At 41.5% G+C, this 23,949-nt stretch overlaps 1 protein-coding gene across 50 annotated transcripts in view; it reads left to right on the top strand.

The window, feature by feature from the left end:
• Positions 1-23,949, top strand: part of NEB (nebulin) — a 392,273-nt gene that overhangs the window by 251,092 nt on the left and 117,232 nt on the right. For all 50 annotated transcript variants that reach the window (XM_085645543.1, XM_085645542.1, XM_085645546.1 and 47 more), the window contains 15 exons: positions 1,613-1,810; positions 4,407-4,511; positions 4,726-4,830; positions 4,948-5,052; positions 6,246-6,353; positions 12,553-12,666; positions 13,396-13,593; positions 14,303-14,407; positions 15,110-15,214; positions 16,022-16,129; positions 19,145-19,252; positions 19,964-20,071; positions 21,768-21,872; positions 21,964-22,068; positions 22,761-22,859. In XM_085645543.1, the coding sequence (XP_085501669.1) occupies positions 1,613-1,810; positions 4,407-4,511; positions 4,726-4,830; positions 4,948-5,052; positions 6,246-6,353; positions 12,553-12,666; positions 13,396-13,593; positions 14,303-14,407; positions 15,110-15,214; positions 16,022-16,129; positions 19,145-19,252; positions 19,964-20,071; positions 21,768-21,872; positions 21,964-22,068; positions 22,761-22,859 (1,776 nt within the window). The remainder of the gene's footprint in view (positions 1-1,612; positions 1,811-4,406; positions 4,512-4,725; positions 4,831-4,947; positions 5,053-6,245; positions 6,354-12,552; positions 12,667-13,395; positions 13,594-14,302; positions 14,408-15,109; positions 15,215-16,021; positions 16,130-19,144; positions 19,253-19,963; positions 20,072-21,767; positions 21,873-21,963; positions 22,069-22,760; positions 22,860-23,949) is intronic.

Here is a 23,949-nt window from a genome sequence, read left to right on the forward strand (position 1 = left end):
CTACCTAGATGCGTCACTTTGTAAATATGATGCAACATGGCACATTTTTTACACTGCTGGTGCATCACAAAAGTGACGCACCGGTAGCGTAAAAGTGACGCAGGCCTCATAAATCTTCAGGTATAAGGCACACATCTTTGTCCTCTCCATCATGGATAATTTGAGGACCACCTGACACACTTCCATCCTCTCCCTCACTCATCCCCCAGTGAGTGTATCAGGCTTGTGCAACTGGCTTATCCCTTATCACCAGATACATCTCACATATCACTCCAGCCACTCACCTTCAACTATGCTATCTCCAATCCCATATGTACAGCTCATTCTCCTTCAACCATTCTACCTGTGATCCCCTATGTGCACTTCACACACCCCCAACCATTCTGTCACTGACCCCCAACAGGTATCACACATCTTCAAGCACAGTACATCTGCTATATCAGGTACACCTCAAACACCTGGGACCAATCTATCGCCGATGCCCATTGGGTATCTCACACACCTCCACTACTCTACCTCTCATTCCCTAGGTTTACCTTACACCAACTCCAAACAACACTGCCTGTGATCTGCTAAGTACAACTTACACACCTCTAACCACTATATCACTGATACCCAACGGGTATCTCCCAGACCTCCAACCACTCAATTCTAACTATACTACCACTGATCCCTTAGTACTCCTCACTCACCTTCAATCATTCTACCTCGTCACCCTAGGTACACCTCACACACCTCCAACTACTCTGCCTCTGATCCCCTAGGTATACCTCAACCTTTAATAATCCAAATAAACCTGATAACCCCATCACCGAAGGATTGGAGACACTTGACGCAAGTCTAAGAAGTGATGACTGATGCCCATGTGGTACCTCATGCTCTTTACACAAATGAGTGCACTATTTGCACCTCTCAAGGTAAATCTTTGCAACAAGGTTAATGTAAGAGGACTACAGAAGTTCACAGGGCACATGACAAAGTGATGTCCTTAAATACAAGAGGTTTCTGGGTCCCATGTCAAGGATTCTTACAGTAAGCAAACCGTATTATGCACAATTGATTTGAGGACTCTCGGGAAACAGCCTAAATAATATATACCATAAAGTGATTTATAGTCAATCTATCACAAGCTTGCTTCATGCTGACAGTGAGACCAAATGAACAAATCATAGTTGGTCCAAGGCTGTGTGCAACTCCGGTTTGATTAAATTTAGCTCAAATATAAGGTTGTATGCCCAGACATTTATATAAAAATATAATCTGCCATATTGTATTGTAAATATCATTTAGAAATATATTGTTGCTTTGGGTGTAGATTTTCTGTTATTAAATCCAATGGGCTAATATTTTTTTAAGCAATATTATAGGCGCAGTATTTATGTCAGATGATATTATGACAACAATATTCTGATAATAATGCACACAGAAAAAGGCCTGAGGAGATTTAACGACCAGCAGAGGGCGACTCCCCTCGTATCAAATATGGCGACCCAGGGTGGCTTGTTTGTGTTACAATATTCTATCACACTCAAAATCAAATCAATTATTTAATACTGTTGTGTGCTATCTGTTACCTTAACAACTGACTTACGCTGTTTCTCTCCTTTTCCAGTTGCGCTACAAGAAGAACTATGAGGACAACAAGGCAAAGATCACAATTCCAAATGATATGCTGAATAATGTGCTGGCCAAGAAATGCCAGCAGATTCTGAGCGACATTGAGTACCGTCGTTATCTCCATGAATGGACATGCCTACCTGACAAGCATGACATTGTTCATGCCAGAAAAGCCGGCGAGATCCTGAGTGATGTATGTTTTTTATATGTACACTATCTTAGCCTTATCTAGTTAACAATATAACAAGATCAAGGAGGAGATTTACTAAGATTTTACGCCGTGTTTGTGTCACAAAAGTGATGCAAATCGGCGCAAAATCTTTTTTTCCGATTTACTTTTCAAGTTTAGCGCTGAAAAGTAAGGGGGCATACCATAGATGGTGCATTGCCATTCCCATGCAACCACCCAAGGTTTCTGTTGCTAAACCCTATTTACTAAATAGAATAGACGGGAATTAGCATCAGAAAACTGCACCCTTTAGAAGTAGGCACAAGGAAGGAGAAATACTTTCATTTCTCCATCTTTTCCTGACTTTGTGTGTGTGCTGCACTTTACAGCACACATACAAAGAGGGAAAAGGTGTAAAGTCAGTCTATGCATAGTATTTTGTTCTGGAAGGCTATTCTTCCAGTACAAAACCTATGCTAGACTCACAAAGACATCCTTGTACTATAGCACAAGTGTGCTGCACGGCATCTGATTTCAGCACCGGCGCTAGAGAAAGGGGAGGAGAGTGCCATATTTCTGTAAATATGGCGCTCTCCTCCACTCTTCTCTTTTCATGCAGCACAGCATTTGCATCTGCTGCACTGTGCAGCATGGGTAAGTGATAGATCTGGCCTCAAGTGTTTGTGTGATTGTGTTGTCTTATTGGCACATCTAGTCTACTCCAGTCTGTGACTTCACAAATATGCTGCTTTTATATTATTAGTCCCTGAACATTTTCAGCATGTTTCTTTATTGGCTATTAAATGGCAATGGGGCCAGATAATATATGCATTGGACCTGCAGCTGAACACATTTGCATTAGTGATCAGGCAGTTTTGCACCATCATGTTTACTGACTAACCAGGGCAAAATATAATTTGCATGGTCGATCAGTATGAGGATTACATTTTATTTATTCCCAACATTTGGGGCTACTTGCTCCATTGTTGAAGTACAGAACATCACCTTTGATCAGGAAAAATCCATAGGTATATGTCGCCCAAGCCAGGCACCTATAGATTGCCATTTTCCTGTAGACACATCCTCATGTACTTGTGGAACATGCTTCCTCCCAGCTGTCATTAATTTGCCACCTCAAGTGTCACACTGTGCTTTATTGTTACTTTGCTGTTTGCCTACCATTTGTTGTCATCCTTCAGTTTTGCTAAAATTGTTGGTGTGCATGAGGCTTGAGAGTTTCATCTTGCACTACTGATACTCAAGCAAATTTTCCATTTGATTACCCTTTTACCACATAGGGCCATTTGCAGCTTTAAACTGTGCCCACTGAATCTTCCTTGGGGTTTCTGAGTGTGTATAGCTGCAACATAAGTACTGTACTTCAATTGAAGTGAAGGTGTAACACAGGACAGGCCAGGTATTTGTTTTAGGCTATAATGGAAACAATCATCATTCCTAAATGGCCACTTTGCCTATTAGTAGCTCACAAGAAGTGACTTAAACCATGCTGTGTGAAGTATATTGCTCTAGGCATCATTTTTTGTTACAGTTTTCTTTTTAAACTGTTAGCATGAGTACTAGGCTAGAAGTCCACACTATAGGTTATATGTCCACACTATTTGTTAGAAGTCCACACTTAGATGCTAATGCTGAGACAACAATTTCCGGCAATGACTCAGGTTGGTAGTTGAGGGGTTTGCTTTGTAAGTTTGTGAAGACCCAGAAACATGAACATTTGAGAGTATTCACAAACTCTAATCAGACCCTTTCCCATCCTGGAAATAGTCTGACATTTACTCCAGACCCGGGCTGCAGTAACTCCCATTCTAAGTGGGTAAAGGGAATGGATCACGCCAAGATTTGCTGGGGGTGTAGGAGAGGGCTTTTCTCCACGATAAAAAATGTTTTCCGCATGGCATAAAAAACATGAAAGAAAACAATGTGAGTTTGTACAGCGTGCACTATTTGCTCCGTGCTTTAATCAACCCTATATAGATTTCCGCACAGGAGAAATAGAGGTCACCAGGGTATGTTGCGGGACATTCTGAGTAGAATATATGGAAATCTGCATCTGGCACAGCTTTCGGGGCATACCACGGGGAATATTTGTGTATGTTCAGACAGAGATGTAAATCACTGCACATACTTTTAGATTTTTTCGCAAAAATAAATATTTACACAGTACTGACGATCGTGATGGCTCCACTTGGTGGTTATTTATCCCAGGCTCTGTCCAGGGGTCATAAACAAAAAGCAAGGATGTTACTCTGCCCCAGCTCTTCAATCCAGTGGCAGTCGCTCACTTGCCAATATATTTTTTGATTATAAACAGGCTCATCATCTCCAATGTTAACTAGGGAGGTAATAGTTTACAAAACTAAACGGAATAGAATGCACCTGATCTTTCTCTAGCTAAACCCCTACTTCTCTTCACAGCTGCCTGCTAATTATCCCATATTCCACTGTGAATGAGTTCTCTCCATTGTTTATGGTACATATAGCATCAGGATCCAAGATCTATACAATAAATTGATAGAATCAAGAATATTGCTAAGTCTCATTGACAACAGTATTGAGTGAAACTCTCCTGTATTTCATTGATTTTTATATCTCGTTTCAGGTTATCTACAAAGATGATCTTACATGGCTGAAGGGCATTGGATGTTACGTTTGGGACACACCTGAAATCATACATGCAAAGCAGTCATATGATCTCCAGAGTCAGGTGAGTGAGACCTCTTCAACCACAATGAAAAAGGCCCCACGCTCCTTGTACGCTGAAGCACTGATACTGTAGTTTCTATAGCATTCTGCGTAAGATGTCTTAATAGTAAATGTACTCAATTTAAGAAAACTACTTGCAGCTACAATTAGGGATGAGATTAGCCCATTGTGTTGTTTCACTGTAATGTTTTTTTAAAACGTTTTTCCTACCGTAGATCAAGTACACAGTTACTGGCAAAGAAAACCTAAAGAACTTCAGTGTTGTTACCGACACACCTGTTTATGTGACTGCCGTACAGAGCGCTCTCCACGCCAGTGATGTAAGTCAACAGTTTTTACATACTTACAAATGTATATCGACATACATGTATTTTGTTTGTAGAATTCATGCATGTTTTGGTGGGGAGTTATATCATGGATTTCAATTTTTCCCACAGCTGAAGTATAAGGAGAATTACAACAAAAACAAGGATAAATATATTCCAGTTCTGGAAACTGTGGATTACAACAGAACTCAAGGCCTCAAAGACCTCTTCAGCAGTGTGAGTGTTTTTTGTGTTTTTCTCTCTGATTTCAGTTGTATGTTAAACACAGAAATGACTGATTACATACAGATCAGATACAGAGTTTTAACACAGAGTGGGAAAATCAGGCACTCAAGAACCTGCACCCTTTTAATTACTCTTCAGGTGTCTGTGGGGCTTGACCGAGGGATAGAAAGTATTTAGTAAATGTATGTTCTGTGGAGAAGCGGCCCTATAAGACAATGTGGGAGAGGGTTTTGGCATGGAAATTTGTGCCTTCCACTCTTAGAAGACATACTCCATGGTTTCAGAATCTTTCCACATAGAGAAATGTTTTACAAATGTGAGCCTAATTCATATACAGCCCTGAGGAAATTGGAACTACTGTACCTGCATTCAAGGGGTTAATGATGGTCTAAATGGGGCATGGTGATGAGTTTCACGTTGGTTTCATGTCCCAATGTAAAGCACTTCTGAAAGAGAAGCTTGCACAAGTTACAATGACAGTGGGCTAACAATCTGTGACGACTCAGCTGTTATTATATTAGGGTTACGGGAGACACTCCTCCAGCGCTTGTCAAAGACATGTAGGAAATTGTTCCATGGTGGCGAAACTAGAAACTGACTGTGTGGTACTTGAACACATTACCGCCCTCCCCTTCTTTTTGGTATTAATGATCAAAGATTTTTAAGTTTAATAGCAATGGAAATACCCACAACAGTTTAGATACCTATGGTGATTTTGGAAATCTTTGACAGTCCTATTGCACTTATTTAAAGAAGGGTCCCCCTGAATTCAACTGCCTGAGAACGCTTCTGGCACTGCAACTGTACTTCAGTGACTGAGATGGTTGATGAGTGGGAGGTAACATAAAAACTGTAATGTGACCCTGGACTATGTGATTATCATGAGCTATTCAGTGAAATAAAAGATCACGCATCCCTTTTCTCTCCCTGGTTGGTGGGTGAAGGTAGAAGTATGAATGGCTAGCTGGATGTACATTTATTTTGCGTACTTGTTGATAATGTGGCATAAACATTCCTCTGGCTCTTGTCATTTTTTTGTTTAACATGTTACAATCCTAATATACAGTTATGAACAAAAAGAATCACAGAGGTGACTAACTTTATGCAAAAAAGATTCAGCATCATTAATGTTAACTTCAACATTTCAAAATACAAACAAACAAGTGTTTACTTTTGCTCTGCAGAACATATACAAGCGTGCTTGGGACAAGGTGAAAGCAAACAGTTACTCGCTGCCAGCAGATTCCTTCTCGTTGGCGCTCATGAAGCAACAGAAGCATCTACCAAGTACTGTGAGTATCCAGAGTCAAGTCAAAGATCTTTATTCGGATATTAAAAACATCCATAAAAGTACATGTACATCACAACAATTCATCCAAATTAAAACAATAAAACAATAATTAAAAAAATGTTAAGAAAATATCACAGTTAATTTTATAAAGTAAACTTCCTGTGAAATACAGGTATCTTAACAATAACATTATTTTACAGTACTACGTGCATTATATTTTGGCCTGGCATATGCTACAGTTGAGACAATACACAACTGATTAGCTATAACATGTGCAAGAGAGCAACCACTAATACAAATATACAATATGCAAACTGAGTAATCAGACCATGATCATTGATGCTCGAGAACGTGTAGCAGATTGAAGAAAACAACTAACTCTGAAGATTACATCGTCAGAGCCTAGCATCAATAAATCTCTAAATGCCAGGTTAAAATCCATCAGTACATTCTCTCTAAAATACGGGATTAGGTAATGTTTAGTATATTTTACATAAAAACCACAGAAAAACATAAAATGTAAAAGGCTTTGTTTTCCACCTAAATTACAGGGACAGCTTAAATTTTCCAAATTTTTGTGGAAGCCTAATGGGAAGCAAAGTAGGTTTTTAATGCTCCCGTCCCTGAAACGAAACAGCAAACTCCTATTCCATCTGCCTAGTTTCTTTCGCAAGTAAGCCTGGGGCAAATTATTAGACCTGTCACTTGTTTCCAAAACGGGAATGTACCTTTTAATAGCAGATTTTACAAGCTCGGTCCTTTCCCTCAATTTTCGGTAAAGATCATACAAAGCCCTTTTTACTTGGTTCTTATGGGTGCAATCAATGGTTAGGGGTAGTGAGAATAAATGCCCCTTCTCCACACTTACTAAGCTTTTTTCTACTTCCCTGAGCCAGGGTATGTAATTTGCCCGCTCGCATTTTAGACAGTCCATGATAATTTCGCGGGTCAAAGAGGCAGCAGAGTTCCGCCATATTTTCAGCCAATACAGGGCGGGCCTAGATCTTATGAAGTCCTCTGTGTATGGGAGATTCAGTTCCCTGTGGCAAACTTAAGTTGGAGCTGAGATGACCCCCCCCCAATACCTTCCTGCAAAATCTATTCTCTTCGGTCTGTATGGTAGTACAATTCGAGTATCCCCACACCTCTGCACCATATGTTCCTGTTGGTAAACATTGGGTTTTGTAGGTTTGTAACAATGGTATTATTACCTCTGCGTGTTTGGGTTGGCGGAGGCTAGTTATGGATTTGATGGCTTTGCCCATTTTATTCCTCCTCCTGGCAACATGAGGCTGCCAAGATCCGGAGTCGGAAAACAACAAGCCTAAGTAGGGGAAAGTGCTAGTGCTTTTTAAAACATTATTCCCTGACATAATATGACAGATTTTATGCTTTTTAGGGCCACATGACATTATATAGGATTTATTAAAATTGGTGCATAGGCCAAGATCAGCCATATATAAAACAAAACCTGTTATTAGAATGCGTAATGCATTGGGTGTGCGGCCCATAAGGACCGCATCATCCGCGTAAAGAAGTGCAGGAAGTAATTTTCCATTAATGTTCGGGACATCACTAGTCAATTTGCACAAAGAGTTACTTAATTCAATTATATACAAGATAAAAAGCAGGGGGGCCAAGACAAAGCCTTGTCTGACCCCTCTGCCAATTATAATGTCCCCTGAGACTTCACCATCATTATTTATTCGGACACGGGCTTTCAAGTCACTATGTAGGTGGGCCAAAAAATAAACGAGTGCCTCATCTAACCCATAATTTAACAAAACTGACCATAAGCGGGAGCGGTTAACAAAATCAAAAGCGGAACTTAAGTCCATAAACCCCAAATACAATGGGGATTTTTTGGCAATGGTGTATTTGGCCAATATTAAATTCAGGTTTAAACATTGCGCAACAGTCCCCACATTGCTTCTAAAGCCTAGCTGGCACGGGTGTAAAATCATATTTTCCTCTGCCCAGGTCCTGATCTTGTTGAAAATGACGCTTCCTAAGATCTTCAAGGTATTATCTATTAAAGATATGGGCCGATAACAGCCAGGATCTAGTCTGTCGCCTTTCTTAAAGATTGGCACGATAATGCTATTTGACCAGGTTGCTGGGGCTGGGGTGTTAGATAAGTTATTAAAAATATTGCACAGTAAAGGTGACCAAAAGTCAGGCTCTGATTTAATTTGGTTGATGGATAATCCATCGGGACCAGGTGCTTTATTGCTCGCGCTTTGAGAAATAGCATCTTCCACCTCCGTTATTGAGATATTAAGGGCCATAGAGGGGTAGGAGGTTTCCGTTAATAGGTGCGGTGCAGCATAAATGCTTGAAAAATGCTTCACCCACAAATCCCCTGATATATTGCAGTTTATGGGGGTAATGTTGGATCCAATTGATCTTAAATTCTTAACCTAGCCCCAGAAACCGGCAACATCTCTCAGTGCCGCCGTGCGTACAAGGGATTCCCAATGATCCTTTAATATCTCTTCTGTTCTTATTTTTACAGTGTGCTTATAGCTTGACCTCAGTCTCCTCACTAAGAACTGGTCCCGTGGTTCAGCTATAAGGGCCGCCCGTAATTCACGGTTTGCTTTAGAGCACAAAGTGTCGAACCACGTGGGGTTTTTATTATTATTATTGGCCGAGGGTTTAGAAATCTCCTTTTTGATGGCCATACACAACCCTGTAAAAGCCTCGATAATGTCATGTCCAGAATTATCACTAGATAAACAGACAGACACTAACGAAGGGTACATTTTAATTGTGTGGTCTAAGACCCCCTTGTTGTCTATCCCCTTCCAAACTACCCTAAGTTTGTCCGTTGACGCCTCCAAGTTTTTTGCCCCAATTTCTCTATGTTTCCCCGGTTTTTTGATGGATTTAAAACTGCACAGAATAGGGTTGTGGTCACTATATATAGCGCTAACAACCTCAGCCTCTAATAGACAATCCCCAAGCAGGGAAGATATAAATACATAATATATTGTAGTTGAAATCCCACGCCCAACGTCAGTGGCCACAAGTCCTTTATTTGCGGTAATATTTACCTTCTCCATGATATTAACTAAGTCTCGTGTGGCTAAATGATTAAGCAATTCTTCCCCTCTTTTACAGGGAGGGGTTCGGGGATAAATGTGTGCGTTAAAATCACCTCCTACACAGATGCCATCAAGTTTATCATGCTTTTGTCCATCGACAATTCCATCAATAAAATCAAACAATCTTATAAAATTTGTATTTGGATGTGTTGTGAAGTCATTATTATAAAAATTAATTAAGCATAATTTAAACCCGTTAGTGTAAATTAAGGCCTGAAAATTCATATCATTGGTCTTCAAGGGATCAATTTTAGCTCCTGCAGTAATCTTAACCCATATAGATAAACCCCCACTAGGTCGTCCCATAGCCGGAACGGGTACAATTTGATTGTAACAGCTATACCCCTCATGAAGCAGAGAACTAGTACACCAAGGGGCAGATTTATGAGCCCCTTGCACCACTTTTGCGTCACTTTTCCCATGTTAAAAGTGACGCAAAAGTGGCGCAAGGGGCTCATAAATCTGCCCCCAAGTTTCTTGGAAAATTAAAATATCAAAGTTAGTAACCCAATCTATCCAGTACCTAAATTTCATTTTCGCATTTAAACCGGCAATGTTCCAACTCAAAATTGTTAATTTGTCAGATGATATAGGGGTGGCGGTGGCATGAGCAGTTATTTTAGGATCCAGTGACAGAATTACCTCAATTTCACCGTTAGACACCTCTATAGGGAGGCCAGTTATCAATTCTTCCACGGAGTCAGTTACATTCAAGTAATCACTGTCTACTGTAGCTGAAGGGATAGCTGGTGGTCAGTCCTGGGTCTCAAGCAATGATAATACACTGTATCTATTATACAGTGGAAAAGATGGTAGAGCTGGGCTAAATAATCTTTGAGGGGGCCTATAGAAGTAACTCAACGGTAGTAGAGTTACAACAGTAGAGGGACTGGGGTAGATATTATTGCTATTGAGTATAAAATTTGCTGTTGAGGGGTGCCTGAAATTAATTACAATGCAGTCTCCATTAATGTTCTTAAATAAGGGACCAACCCAACTCACTCGACGGACTGACAGGATTTCCCTCGAAATATTTGTCCCAACCCCTTTATGTTTAGTCAACCAGTCAATACACTTGTTGTTCAACTGGACCCAGGACTCTCCTTGTCCACCCTTAAGCGATGGTACACCTGCTAATATCAAGACATAAGGGCAGGCATCAGGGGGCAAGTGAAGGGCTGGCCCTGGATGTCTTGTGGGCCTAGTGTCAACGGATTTACCCTTGTCTGAAACCATATTAGTTTGTTTCCCCGACTTTATGGTGGCTGAACTAGGTCCGCCCTTTGATGTACCGGCAGCCGCACTAGCGGGGCACGGCGGTCCAGCTTCTACAGCTGGAGTATGCTGCGATAGTGTTGCAGGTCGGCTTTTTCCTGCTAAGGCATCCCTAGGTGCAGTGTTATTTACCAGTGTACTACTGTTAATGATTGGCCCGTCTCCCAAGATGACCTTACTAGCGGCCTCCATATCTTTCAGTAGTCGTTCTCCTCTCAGCAGATCTAGGCTAATCACCCCTTTCCTTTTTACATCTTCCTTTTTTACCAGGTTTTCCAATCTATCAAGTCTTTTAAAAATTGTATTAAACTGTTTGATCATTTGACTTTCCATTTGTTTAAAAATTGTGTCAACTATAGTCTCAATAAAATTTTTGTTTAACTTTTTTTGAGTGACGCTTTCAATTATGGGCTCAGTCTGTGTGCAGGCAAAGTTATGTCCTTCTTTATGGGGGATTATAACTGTATTCCCCTCAACCAGTTGCAAAGACTCATTGCTATCCATGCCATCCATGCCGCCCCCTGATAATTGTTTCCCTCTTGTCCACATACTCTGGGGTGTGGGTTGACTCTTGTTGCGTAGGGGTTGTTTCCTTTCATTTATTGTTTGTTTCGAGGGACCCCTTTTCCTCTTCTCTCCGACAGTCTTATTACTCGAGGTCGGGGGAGGGTTAACGGTTAGAATGACAGGATCTTGTTGTGAGTCAATGATAATAGTTGAACTGCTACCCCCAAATTGAGCTACCAAGGGGTTGGCCGGTGGGTTGACCGACAAGGTAGATTTCGTGATTGTGACCGCAGGGCAAAGCGGCACAGCATTATTTCGGCAGTCTTGCGGGAGCTCTAGATGTGAAGTCATAAGACCCAATGACATCCTCCTCTCGGTATTGGCAATTTCAGTGCTAACCAAATTGAAGGCATTTTCCAGCATACTCTCAAAGGAGGGTGGGAGGACAGAAGGGCCCTCAGAGGCCTGTGTGATGGCACTGGTATTTCGTTTCCCCATAATGCTTTTTGGGCCCGCCCTTTGCCCGAGCTTAGCCCGGCTTGTGGGGGCTGTAGTCCCATCCGCACTGCGGCCGTGGCTCGGAGCGCGGCGGCGGGGCGGACCTGGCACCCAAGCAACAGCACTCCCCAAAAGACTACCAGCAAGCTCCCGCCGGTCAACGCCCCAATGCGGCAAAGCAGACCGAAGAGCGAAGAGAGGCCTCTGACACAGGCCACAGAAGTAAGTAAATGAGTGGCAAAGTTCCCGCAGGGCAGGACCTCTTTGTAGCAAGGAAAAGCTCCGTAGACCGCTCTGGACCGCTCTGGGGTGCTCCACTGGGTCAGGCGCCCCTCTCCTCCGGACTCCTCCGCACTCCTCCGGACTCAGCTCGTCTCGCACTCAACGCTCCGGTAGTGTCCACGGGAGCAGGCGCAGTAGAGACTTTTTATCAAGCCTTCCGGAACAATTGTGCTTTTAAATCTGAGGAGATGCCGAGGGATTTCGGCTCAAGAAGTGCGCTGTGAACGGTGCTTGCGGAAGTTAATTCGGGAGTCAGCTTTACAATGGGGGAGTGCAGCTTCATACATGCTTGATTAGTAAAGTAATTAAACTTTTTTTTAACAATGTACCTTCATTTTGGTTTATTACCGCAAATTCATGAATGTGTCTTTACAACAATAAATTGATAAATTGCTTAGTAAAGTAATTGTAAAATATTAAAAACAAATTCAGGTTTGTTTACAATAGTAACTCAACACATTTGTAAAAAGAAAATTTAAAATATCAAATGAACATCAAAGATGAAGTCACTCTGTTTCACTGTCTCTATAGCTAAAGTATCGTGAAGAATATGAGAAGTTTAAAGCACTTTACACAATACCCAGAGGGATAAAGGACGATCCCAACACCGCAAGATGTCTCAGAGTTGGCAAACTTCCCCTTGATGTAAGTATTTGTTTTGCTGTTACATTGCATTTCAGTGGCAACAAGGTAAAAAACTTAAAGTAAATTTGGAAATATACCACAATTTGTTCTCTTATTTGGTGATCAGTTTTTATTAGGTTTGATGATCAATGGCAATTGTTCCATGAATGGCAAACATATTGCATTCTATACCTACCCTAAGGTCAGCCTTTTTTACCTATTGGCTTCTTTGGCTAAGTAACTTTCAGCCTTTGCCTTGAAACATTGTCAATAACATCTTGGTTCAGCCCATCGTTCTTTGGCCATTGGCTTCTTTGGCTCTTCTGCTATCGGCTTCTTTGGCTCAGGTATGCCCAGCCATTCACTTGAAACATGTTCAATAACATGATGGATCTGTTCACAGAATTATTTTATTTTCATCTTCTTTCTGTTGGCAGTGTTTGAGTATAACCTTACACCTCTAGCCCAAAGGATGAGCGACTATTTTACATCTGAAAAGTGCACTTTGTCATCATAGATTTAATTTGTCATCTCCTCAATGCCTTGTATACACAAAGCAAACCTTTTAAAAAATATATATTTTGCACTGTTGCAGGTATTTTAATTAATTTTGTCAGCACTAGTGCAGCCAACAAAAATATTGGTGTTGGCAGTCACTGTTCATTAGGTAAATGCGAACCAGAGCGGTGCCTGTGTACAAGATTGTTTAAAATTTTAATTTTGATACATTTGCTTTTTTCAACTTAACAGCGGCTATACAAAGATGTTTATGAGAAGAATAAAGCCAAAATCCACATAGTGCCAGACATGTTGGAGATTGTCACAGCGAAAGAAACACAGACTAAAGTCAGCGAAGTTGACTACCGCAAATATCTCCATGAATGGACTTGCCTGCCTGATCTGCAGATCAACATCCACGCTAGGAAGGTCAACGAACAACTTAGCGATGTAAGTCCAAGGATGTTCATTCTTTAAGCTAGACTTTAAAAAAAATGATAGTCACTCATCTTGCAGTTTTATTTTTTACACTATATAGTAAGTTGGAAAGCATTGTGTGATGCTAACACTGAAACATAATTTCTGAGATTCATCAGTGTTCAACTTAACATTTTAGCCTATTTTCTAAGTAATGAGAGTTTAGCGCAACTTGAACAAGACAACTTCAACCATTGGGCATTTATTTTATAAACTTACATTTGGTAAACAGTGTTATAACCACAAAATGCTGTTTCAAGACTGAACATTTAGAAACAGAGCTGGGGTTACTATTCTCTTTTTTTCACACTATACTCATTTAGACTAAAAGGTTGGCCCATGCTGTAATTAGACAACTTGTGTTTAGTTTTACATCAAGCAGATCCAGTGATCAAGTCACATAGCTGAAGGAGAATTGTTAGATGTTGTTAAATAGTATGTGAACATGAAGTTTGTTATTACACAATGCGACTACGAAGTATATTGGTGTACATTTAAGTAAAGCGTTTGCTTCCAGGGTGTAATTCATACAAGCAGCAAACATGACAAAACCAAATCATATTCACTGAACATGAACGTGGTTCTCTGCTATACCTATTTATCATACACAAGGATGGGCTGTGGTTGCTATAATTTGCTCTGTACATAGACTTTACTAACCTACACTTTATACATATTTCAGATTATGTACAAGGATGACCTGCGCTGGATGAAGGGAATTGGTTGCTTCGTCTGGGACACTCCCGAAATTCTGCATGCTAAATACGCCTATGACCTGCGCAACAACGTAAGTTTCAGGTTTAAATTGTTGTTATTAACAGAATGGCTCACTTTGACGTCTGTCTAAGGCCTTCCTTTTGACAAGTTTGCCTTACCCAAAGGGGCATTTGCCATTGAACTTCTGGTAGTGCCGCAGCCCTTGAAGAGTTGAGAGCTCCATTTTGTGACAATTATAGTTGCATCTTGTGAGACGGAATAATAAGTTGTGCTCTGGTTTACCACAGAGATATCTCACCATTCTTTCTCTGGGTCATAAGCCTATCAGTACACGTTCACACGTGCATGTTTGGAAACCACATTTTTGTCAAGTTGTACAAAAAAAAGAAAAGCTATAAAAATCATGGCCTACTAGGCTTCCTTACTTTTGTTGAAAGTCACAAGTGGAAATCGTCCACCCCTGTATGGGAGTAGGAGTGGAGCAATCTATCCATCCTTGTGATCGGTGCTAGGGATGGACCTAATCCCACAGGTACGGTGGCACTATGGCCTAAGGGAGTGGGATACCCACTACTTCTCAGTGATGGACAGTTTTAACCGTAGAGAGCATGGGGCTCATTCTTAATGCTCGCATTAGTGTCCACAGCCCCCTTGCTCGCCATCTGGGTCTGCATTCAGGGCTCAGCAAAATTACACCATGGATTATGATTTTTCACTGTGTCAACCTGAAAAAACAATAATCATGTGTACTGTAATTAAAATTTTTCTACAGTTCAAGTATACAGCCAAGGCACAGGAGATGAAGGCGAACTTCACAGTGGTGACTGACACTCCGGTCTATGTACAGGCTGTCACGAGCGGGAAACAGCAGAGCGATGTAAGTCTTCTCAGTTCTAAGTACGGCTATTGCATAGGACCACTGAACATACAGCCACTGTTTAAATATGCTTCATACATGTTACAGACATCAGTCTGTGAGGAGCTTGGTCTTTGGGTCTGCCACTCACATACAGCACTCATGTACTCACATGCTCGCCCCACACATCTCCCACAGGCGTGCAAGAGGTAAAATGTGGGTGGGTGAGTGGAATGTCTGTGTCCATGGGTTAGTAAGGGTCTGAGGGAACTTCCGGTGCATAAGGCAGTATTGCATGATAGATCATTTGCAGCATGAATGCGTAATATGTCCGACAAATCCGAGTGAAGTCTCAGAGATAGTAAACATGGAAAAACTTAGAAGTAAATTGTGTCTGCAACACATGACAGTTTAAACATTGCAGTCCTAAGATTAATTAGAGTTCCAGGGTATTTTCGAGAAGACTATCCTGAGCCTGGTACACTGATGCTTTCTACAAGTGTAGCACATTTACCATTGACAAAGTAAATATTTCACACGAAGAGCATTGAATGCAGTGTATTGTGTTGCACAAGGGCAGAATTAACCCTTTGTAGTCTGGCCTGGAATTTAGTCCTCAGCCCCTCAAACATAGGTTTGAAGATTTAGGGGATTTAAAATAAAAGGAGGCGAGCACATATGTTGTTGCCCTTATTTTGGACAAGATGTACTTGCTTTGTTCCAAGTTGTTTATATTTGTCAACGTGAATTCTTAATAAACACACCGTTTTCGCATAGTTGACCCGAGTTCCTACTGGGCTGACGGCTGTTGTTTATGTATTTCCGTAGGTTGTGTACCACTCCGATTACCAGCATAACGTGAAGGGGAAGGTGACTTCGACGAAGGAGACTGTGGACTTGGAAAGAGCCAGGCTTGCTAACAAGATACAGAGTGACGTATGTATAAAGATTCTTTACATAAAGAAGCCCGTGCCCCCCGCCCCCATCCCCCACTCCCGCCAATCTGTGCCTCAGGTTGGGGATTCCAGCTCTTCCACGCGCGGCCACAAGAGGGAGCCCTGTAGCTCTTCATGGAGTAAACGTATTCTCTCTTACCATGGCCATACAAGCACGAGGCAAGAAACATCAAACTCCTCAGTTCATTAGGGGCACTCAGTCTTGACTCTTGCCTGCTTATGTTTTTTAAACTGGCGAAGATCTTAGGCTTCATTTTGCAAAAATATCATTCATACACGGCCAGAAAATGGCGATCATAGACTTTCCACTTTCTCCCCGCCTGCTGGAACGCGCTTCCTGAACCGACCACTTACAGCCCCGCAAAAACTGAAGAATGAAGAGGACAGGCTGATTATAAAGTTATAAGCATAGACCTCCGCCTGTAGCATTGGGCTGGAGGGGGTCAGTGAGTCCAGTAAGTTGTTTGCCCTGCTGCTGTTGTGATGTGCTGAAAGGCAGTGTGGACAGGCTGATTAAAATGTAATTAACTCAGTCCTCCTTTTGGGGCATTGGGCTAAAAGTGCTAAAAGGCAGTGCCTTCCTTCTCGTAGTGGCTGTTTTTACAGTTTTAGCACAATGCAGCTTTTCACAGCCTAAGAAAAGCAACATTCTGTTACAAAAAACTTTGAAAAAAACATCAACCTGGGAGCAGTCTTTTAGACACACATGCTAAAGTTTGTGTTGCTGTTTTACTCCAATGCTGCTTTTCACAGCCGGTGAAAACCAACATTTCTTTCTTTTTTGCAGTTCTATATAGCGGGAAGTTGACCCGTAGGTATTGGAGCGTTTTACATGAGTACCAAGTTACATTACACAAGGTCTCATTCATTTTTTGGCCACGAAGAGATAAAGGGCCTCATTTATGGGTTTTTTTTGGCCGTAGGTCAGTGCAGCAGGCCTGCTGTGCTGCCCTACGGAGAAGAAAAAGGCAGGAATGTATTGTATTTATTAGATATGGCGCATTCCTGTCCTTTTCCCCTGCACCAGCGCACAATGGGCTGCCTTGCACCAACGCAGGCACCTTTGCACCATGGGGCAAGGGTGCCTGTGTTGCGGGGATGATTATTTTTGTGCAGGAAAGGAAACCTTCCTGCACAAAAACAAGCACCAGAGGCTTTTTCCTCTTTCTATGTGTGCTGCAGAATGCAACACACATAGAAAGAGGGAAACAAACGAGGAGAAAATGATTTTTCTCCTTGTTGTTCCATTGAGGCATACGTTTTTGGCGCTGCCTCAGACTTAAGATTCCTCGTAAATCTGGGGCAGTGTCAAAAAGCCATAGATGTTGCTGGGAGCGGCCCCAGCAACACCCATGGAACACCCCTTTCCCGCAGATTTTCTATTGAAAGGGGCACAAAGGCTTTGAAATGCCCTTACAAATATTCCAGTGGCACATTGCGCAACCTGAACGTCAAAAACGAGACATTCCAGCGGGACAATAGTGCCAGTAGGGCCTCCCTAAGCAATTTGTCCATAATCACAGAATGTTGCGCAATGCCCAGACTCAAACCTGGTTACCCAGGTCGGGAGTTCCGATCATAACGCCACATACTCTCGCCAGGTTCTATTACAACTTGAAAAAACACCAATAATGGTGCACTGTCTATTAGACAGCGGTGCTAAAAGGCACTACGTTCATGTTGATCTTTTCAGATTTGTTACACAATACTGCTTTTCACTTGTTATGAAAACCTACAAGCTGTTACAATTTGAGAAAAAAAAGCGACAACAAAATAGGCCAATAGACAATATGTCAGTGTTTGTGTTTCTTGTCTCAGGGACTGGGGCGGGGCAGTGCTCGGATCCAGTTGGGTTCGAGGGTCTATGAGTTTTCCGAACCGAGCCGTATCGGGCCTTTGCCTCGAGCTTTTAATAGCTCGCCCACCTCTAGCTTCCAGTGCTCTCAGGAAAGTGCCTTAAACTCCGCCTTTACGCACAGCTAGAGGAAATTCGGGGGCAGATTTACAAGAAATTGACTCAGTGCGGAACGCAAGCCATTTGGCTGTGCCACACTGAGTCATTTTCAAAGCACAGGGATGCAACATATTTACAACAATATGTTGCATCTCTGTGCTTCCCCCTGCGCTGGCGCACAAACTGCTGCCATGCGCTGATGCAGGCACCCTTGCACCATGGTGCAAGGATGCCTCTGTCGTGGGGAGATTGCTTTTGCGCAGGAAGGTGCCCCTACCTGAACAAAAAACAATCTGAAATGCCGTTTTTCAACTTCTATGTGTGCTGCATTAGCACACATAGAAGTTGAAAAACGTCATTGTTTCTATGATTGTATAGTGCTGGAAGGGACACCTTCCTGAACATAAACAATCATTAGAGGTGATTTCCTCTTTCTATGCCTGTACATAAAAATCATTAGAGGTGATTTCCTCCTTCTATGTGTGCTGCAGAATGCAGCACGCATAAAAAGAGGAAAAAAAACGAGGATAAATTAATACATTTCTCCTCGTTGTGCCTCCCTACGCCTCCACTGGGGAGGCGTAGCATTCAGATGCATTTCCAGTTAACAATTTCTCGTAAATCTGGAAATGTGTCTTGTTCCATGGGTGTTGTGTGGGAACACCCACAGCATCACTCATGGAACACCCCTTTCATGCAAAGTGCTGCATGCAAAGAGGCCATATTTACAAGGACAGGAAAAGTCACGCAGGGTGGCTTTTCCTGTCCTTGTCAATATGGAGCAGTAAAATGCGCCACCGGTACGTCACAAAAAGTGATGCACCGGTGGCGCAAGGGGCTTGTAAATCTGCCCCCAGGTTTGTATTTTACCCTAAACAAACCAGTCATTCACTTACAATACTAAACTGCCACTCAGGAATGTTGTCAAATGCAAACCCGGGATCCTGCTTAAAAGCCTCACATATAAAGTGACAGCCAACAGGACAAGCATGCACAGCAGTCATCTTACTTCATCTCCATCCTTTCTCTTTTATTGTCCAGAATCTCTATCGTGACGCTGGTATCAAGTCCCTTCCCAAAGGATACAAGCTCCCTCTGGACACTCCGTCCAACTTACAAGCCAAGAAGGCTCAAGCGCTTGGCAGTGACGTAAGTAATATCAGTTAACCCTTGTTGTGTGTCTGTACCTCCATCTGCCAGTCTATCCATCTGTTTGTCTCTATCTGAACATTTAATTGTATACATTTGTCACAATTTTTATTCGCTCACCACAGCATAGAGCACGGGGCACAGGGTCAGTTCACTGGGCCTCTCTGTAAGTGAGGGCCCTCAGCACTTGCACAGTGTGCACTTAAACAAAAAGTAGTGCCCATCTAGACTTCTTAAAAAACATTCACAAACATTGGTAAAGCAAAAACTTGGTTGCCAGACATATTGGCTTTGCCAATGCTTTTTCCATGTGCAATAGTCATATACATATGTTTAACCAGGACGCATTGGGCTTAACCCGTACATTGGTATTATTTCACACTGAATAAGCTTGGTGAGAAATAGTAGACTTGCTTTATTGTGTCACGTGTGAGGCAATAGTGTTTCTTCCCTGTTTACTGTAGCAATACATGTGCGAATGTGCGCTTATCATTACATTTGTTCCAGATACCCTTATGTATAGGGCCACATGACGTTTTCCTGGCATGGCTTTAAATTACGCATGCGCGTGCCCTCCTATCAAGCCTTACCGCTATCAGCAGCCCCTTGACAAAAAGGACAAGGAGTGCTCTTCAGTGAAAACAATCCTAGTAAAGTGTACTATGCCTTTAATTCTTTAACGTGCTTGACATATTTTACTTTTCTCTGCAGCATAAGTACAAAGAGGCCTATGAGCACATCAAGGCGAAAGCCTACACCCTGGGACCAGACAACGTGAACATGACAAACATAAAGAAAGTGAACGCTGTGCTCAACGAGGTATGGTCGATGAAAACAATGAAATTAGAATTCAAGGTTTTATATTATTTACAGGGAAATCAAATACAAATGTTTTTAGACCAATTCTTACGTTTCTCTGCTTCTGCAAAGGAGGAAGCAGACACTATTGTAATTGACTCACGTCAGTGAGAGGCTTTACGCTACTCGGATAAATATAAGGTCACAAGTATTGCTTTTTATGCTGTAAATTGGTCCATATGGGTGTGGCTTCTAAAGTCCAGGATATCATAGGACGCTCATATTGTGCACAAAATATCGAGGTATATAATATCAAATGGTAAGTATGTATATGTGTGTGTATATATATATATATATATACCATACCAGTTCCAATTTCTCATACGAATCGGATACCCACGCCAGGTATGACACCACACTGATTATCTTAATTGCGCTTCGATATATTCCGCTGTAACGCTTTTATCATTGCTGCCTTGATCACACATCCTTATACATCTTCTATATATATATATATATGTATCTTCAAGGTACATAGATGTGGAGTTAAGAATAGCAAATTTTTACTTCCCTCTGTGCATTATCTTTCGATATGTTGTCCACGATATTAGGATGCTACGTATTTCTTGTACTCCATATTCAAGAGTACAATAGTCAATATGTAATTCAATATTTTCCCAAAAGCCACTTCGGTGTAATTTTGTTTTCTGGTGTTAACCAAAGGGGTTTCTGTAAGGTCAGGATATATAATACAAAGGTAGTTTTCACCTCAAATATCCAGACTTTTTTCAAGTGCAAAGTGGGAAAGAGCACACCTGTGCTCGATGGTGCATTGCTGAGAACCAGTCCCATGCATAAGGCAAGCCTATGCTTTGTACAAGCATAGAAACATGGTTCAGAGTTGGGTAAGCATACACTTCTTGGAAAATTCCAAGGTTCCTGCCAGACATATCACTAACTCTTAAAAGTACGAGTCATGTGTATCCCTAAATCTCAAGGCAATTGCCAGACCTCTGATTAAAAATCAAGATTAATGTCTGACATCTCTCCCACAATCCCTTGGCTCATGCCAGACCTCTGTATAAACGGCGGGGCAAACGTTGGCTCTTTAGTTAAAATGTGTGGCTTGCCCCTCTCCCTTAACTGTGAAGCTCAAGTTAGTTTCCGCCTTAAAATCATTAAAGGCCCTTAGTTTAATCTCTTGGCTCATGCCAATGTTTTCCCTTAATCTCCTCTGAGTCCTCTCTCTAATTTTCATGTGCATTGATCGATCGTGGTGGTGTTTTACTGATAGACTACATAATCAAAACATGAGTTCTTGAAAATGAACCGAGCCAAACAATGGCCCAGGAGAATTATTCGGGAAGTGGCACTTACTCCCATTTCAGCTGGTAACTAACAATTCTGATAAAATCAGTTTGTGTTAGTAACAGAGACATCTCACTAGGTTCCTATGCTCAGGCGTTTGGGCCCATGAGTTCCTTCCACAACGCAATCATGAAAATAAACGTCTGGGCCTTCATAACAGCAGGTATGTCCTAAGTTGATAAAAAATGAAAAGTCTGAACCCATCTTCAGTGTCAGAACTTCCCAGAGGGCATCTTGTGGAACTTGACTCCTTTTCGAGCGCATTATGATGGTTGAGCAGAGAAGAATGGCCGGTCTCCCAATCTTCACTAACTGTTTCATGGTTGTTGTTGTCTTGTGTCTGCTGCAGAGGCTATACCGTCAGCTGTACCACAAGCAAAAGGACAAGATCCACACCACACCGGACACCCCAGAGATTCGCCAAGTGAAAGCTACTCAGGAGGCCATCAGCGATGTAGGTTCCTCACCAACACCGGTTATGTATGCAGAGAATATCAAATGAGCAAAGTTCTTGGGGCTCTAACTCACTCCTCTATCTCTTCCAGCTGGTGTATAAATCTGATTATGAGAAGATGAAGGGCCATCTGATTTCCATGCCCTACACCCCTCAAATTATTCACTGTCGCTATGTTGGGGAAATTACAAGTGATGTAAGTGACTTCTTTAAATAAATCCTGATCAGCAGTGCATTATAGGAAAAGCACTTGATAGCTGTCTTTTATAATTGATGGCAATGATTATTAATATTATCTGCAATAGTATTAATGACAATACTACTACCAGTAGTAATAATAATAACTACAATAATATCGACAAAACAGTAATAATAATAATGTGCATTATTCATGGAATTATTGCAGTAAAAAGTATATTAGTAGCAATACTAGCAATGTGTTTTATTATTATCACTATATTGTCTGTTATTATTACTAGGAGTAATTGTATCACTACTACTACCAATATGACCACTGCTAGCACTACTACCATTACCACAAGTATTGCTGCTACTACTGATAATAATAATTAGTAGTAGTGGTTCTAGTTCTACTAATCGTATTACTAATACTCATCATTATTATTAGTTGAATGTAATTAGGTTTAGTATTGTTGATATTACATTCATTATCCTAACTGGATGTTTTATTATTCATGTTATTAGTATTCACACAATTAGTCGTAGCATTTTATCATTGTAAATTTTCTAGTTATCGGTATTATGATTTTTTCGAATTGTAATTAATAGAGTACAAGTTCTATTGGTATTATTTTATATCTTCCAACATACATTAGTCACATTTTGTTTTTCTCTCTCTCTCTCTCTCCCTCTCTTCACAACTTCTAGAATAAGTACAAAGAGGACCTGCAGTGGTTGAAGGGCTTGGGATGCTTCTTGTACGATACTCCCGACATGGTTCGTGCGCGGGACTTGCGTAAACTCTGGGTAGGTTTGCCATCCCATTCATTTCTTTGCTTATTTTGAAGTTATACATAGATTTCCTGACATATCGCAAGTCCTTTATAATGATCGATTTAGAGCACTGTTGGCATCAGAGAAGAACACTTTTTTGAAGAAACAACATTGACAGGGTGACCTTCTAATTAGAGAAGTCCTAGGGTGGGAGATGAGTTTTGAGGAGAGATGAGGTACTGTCTACTGGCTAACCTATCACTTGTGGTACCTGGAGACCAGAGCTCCAGCCCTTTTGCCGTAACTTGGCTAAGCTGTGTGATCATGTGCTATTTGTATAGTCTGGGCCAGGCGTGGCCGGCACCTGTAAGAACAGTGGGGCACGGCGGTGTTGGGGGGATAGTGGAAGTCGACAAACAATGGAATAGAAAAAAAAAATTCAGCCACTTGCTCGCTGCATTGGCGAGTGCGATTCTGCAAGCACAAGGTAAGTGGTTTAATTAAATTTTTTATCTAATTTTACCTACCCTGTCGTCTGTCCACTTCCACCTAGCCCCGCCACACCGCTCTTACCTGTGCTGGCCGAGCCTGGCTTCCTTATTTGCTGAAATTGGCAGCAAGTATAAACAGTTTGAAAAGCTTTTTATCATACTAAACAATATTGTTTTTGCATCATTTGTTTATTGATTTTAACAACAAGGCAATGGCAAAATGCAATACAAAGCAGTAGAAGAGATGAGCTTAGATACACAGGAACATTGTAAAACACACCTAAAAGAGGTGTGCAATGAATATACTACTATCAACCCCAAATGCCGTTTCTGGAACAAGGGGAACGGTAAAGAAATGAGGTAAGGAGGGATAAGCAGGGAGTGGGTGGGGGAAGTTAAAAGGGAACTTAGTACAGACACAGAAATAAGGCAGTGATAACAAAGGGAAAAAGAGACCGTGGCACCTCTTCAACACACATTTCCCTATAATTAACAGTAAAACGGCTGTACAGTAAAAAAAACACACTCAGTAAATTAGATTCTAATCCCAACAGGCAGCCCACACATTATTTATGGCTAAACAGCACCCTACACAAACATAAGCAACCAGCCTGTCAAATGTTTATCTCTGT

This window comes from Triturus cristatus, chromosome 3_1 (genome assembly GCF_964204655.1).
Source record: "Triturus cristatus chromosome 3_1, aTriCri1.1, whole genome shotgun sequence".
NCBI classification, from domain to species: domain Eukaryota; kingdom Metazoa; phylum Chordata; class Amphibia; order Caudata; family Salamandridae; genus Triturus; species Triturus cristatus.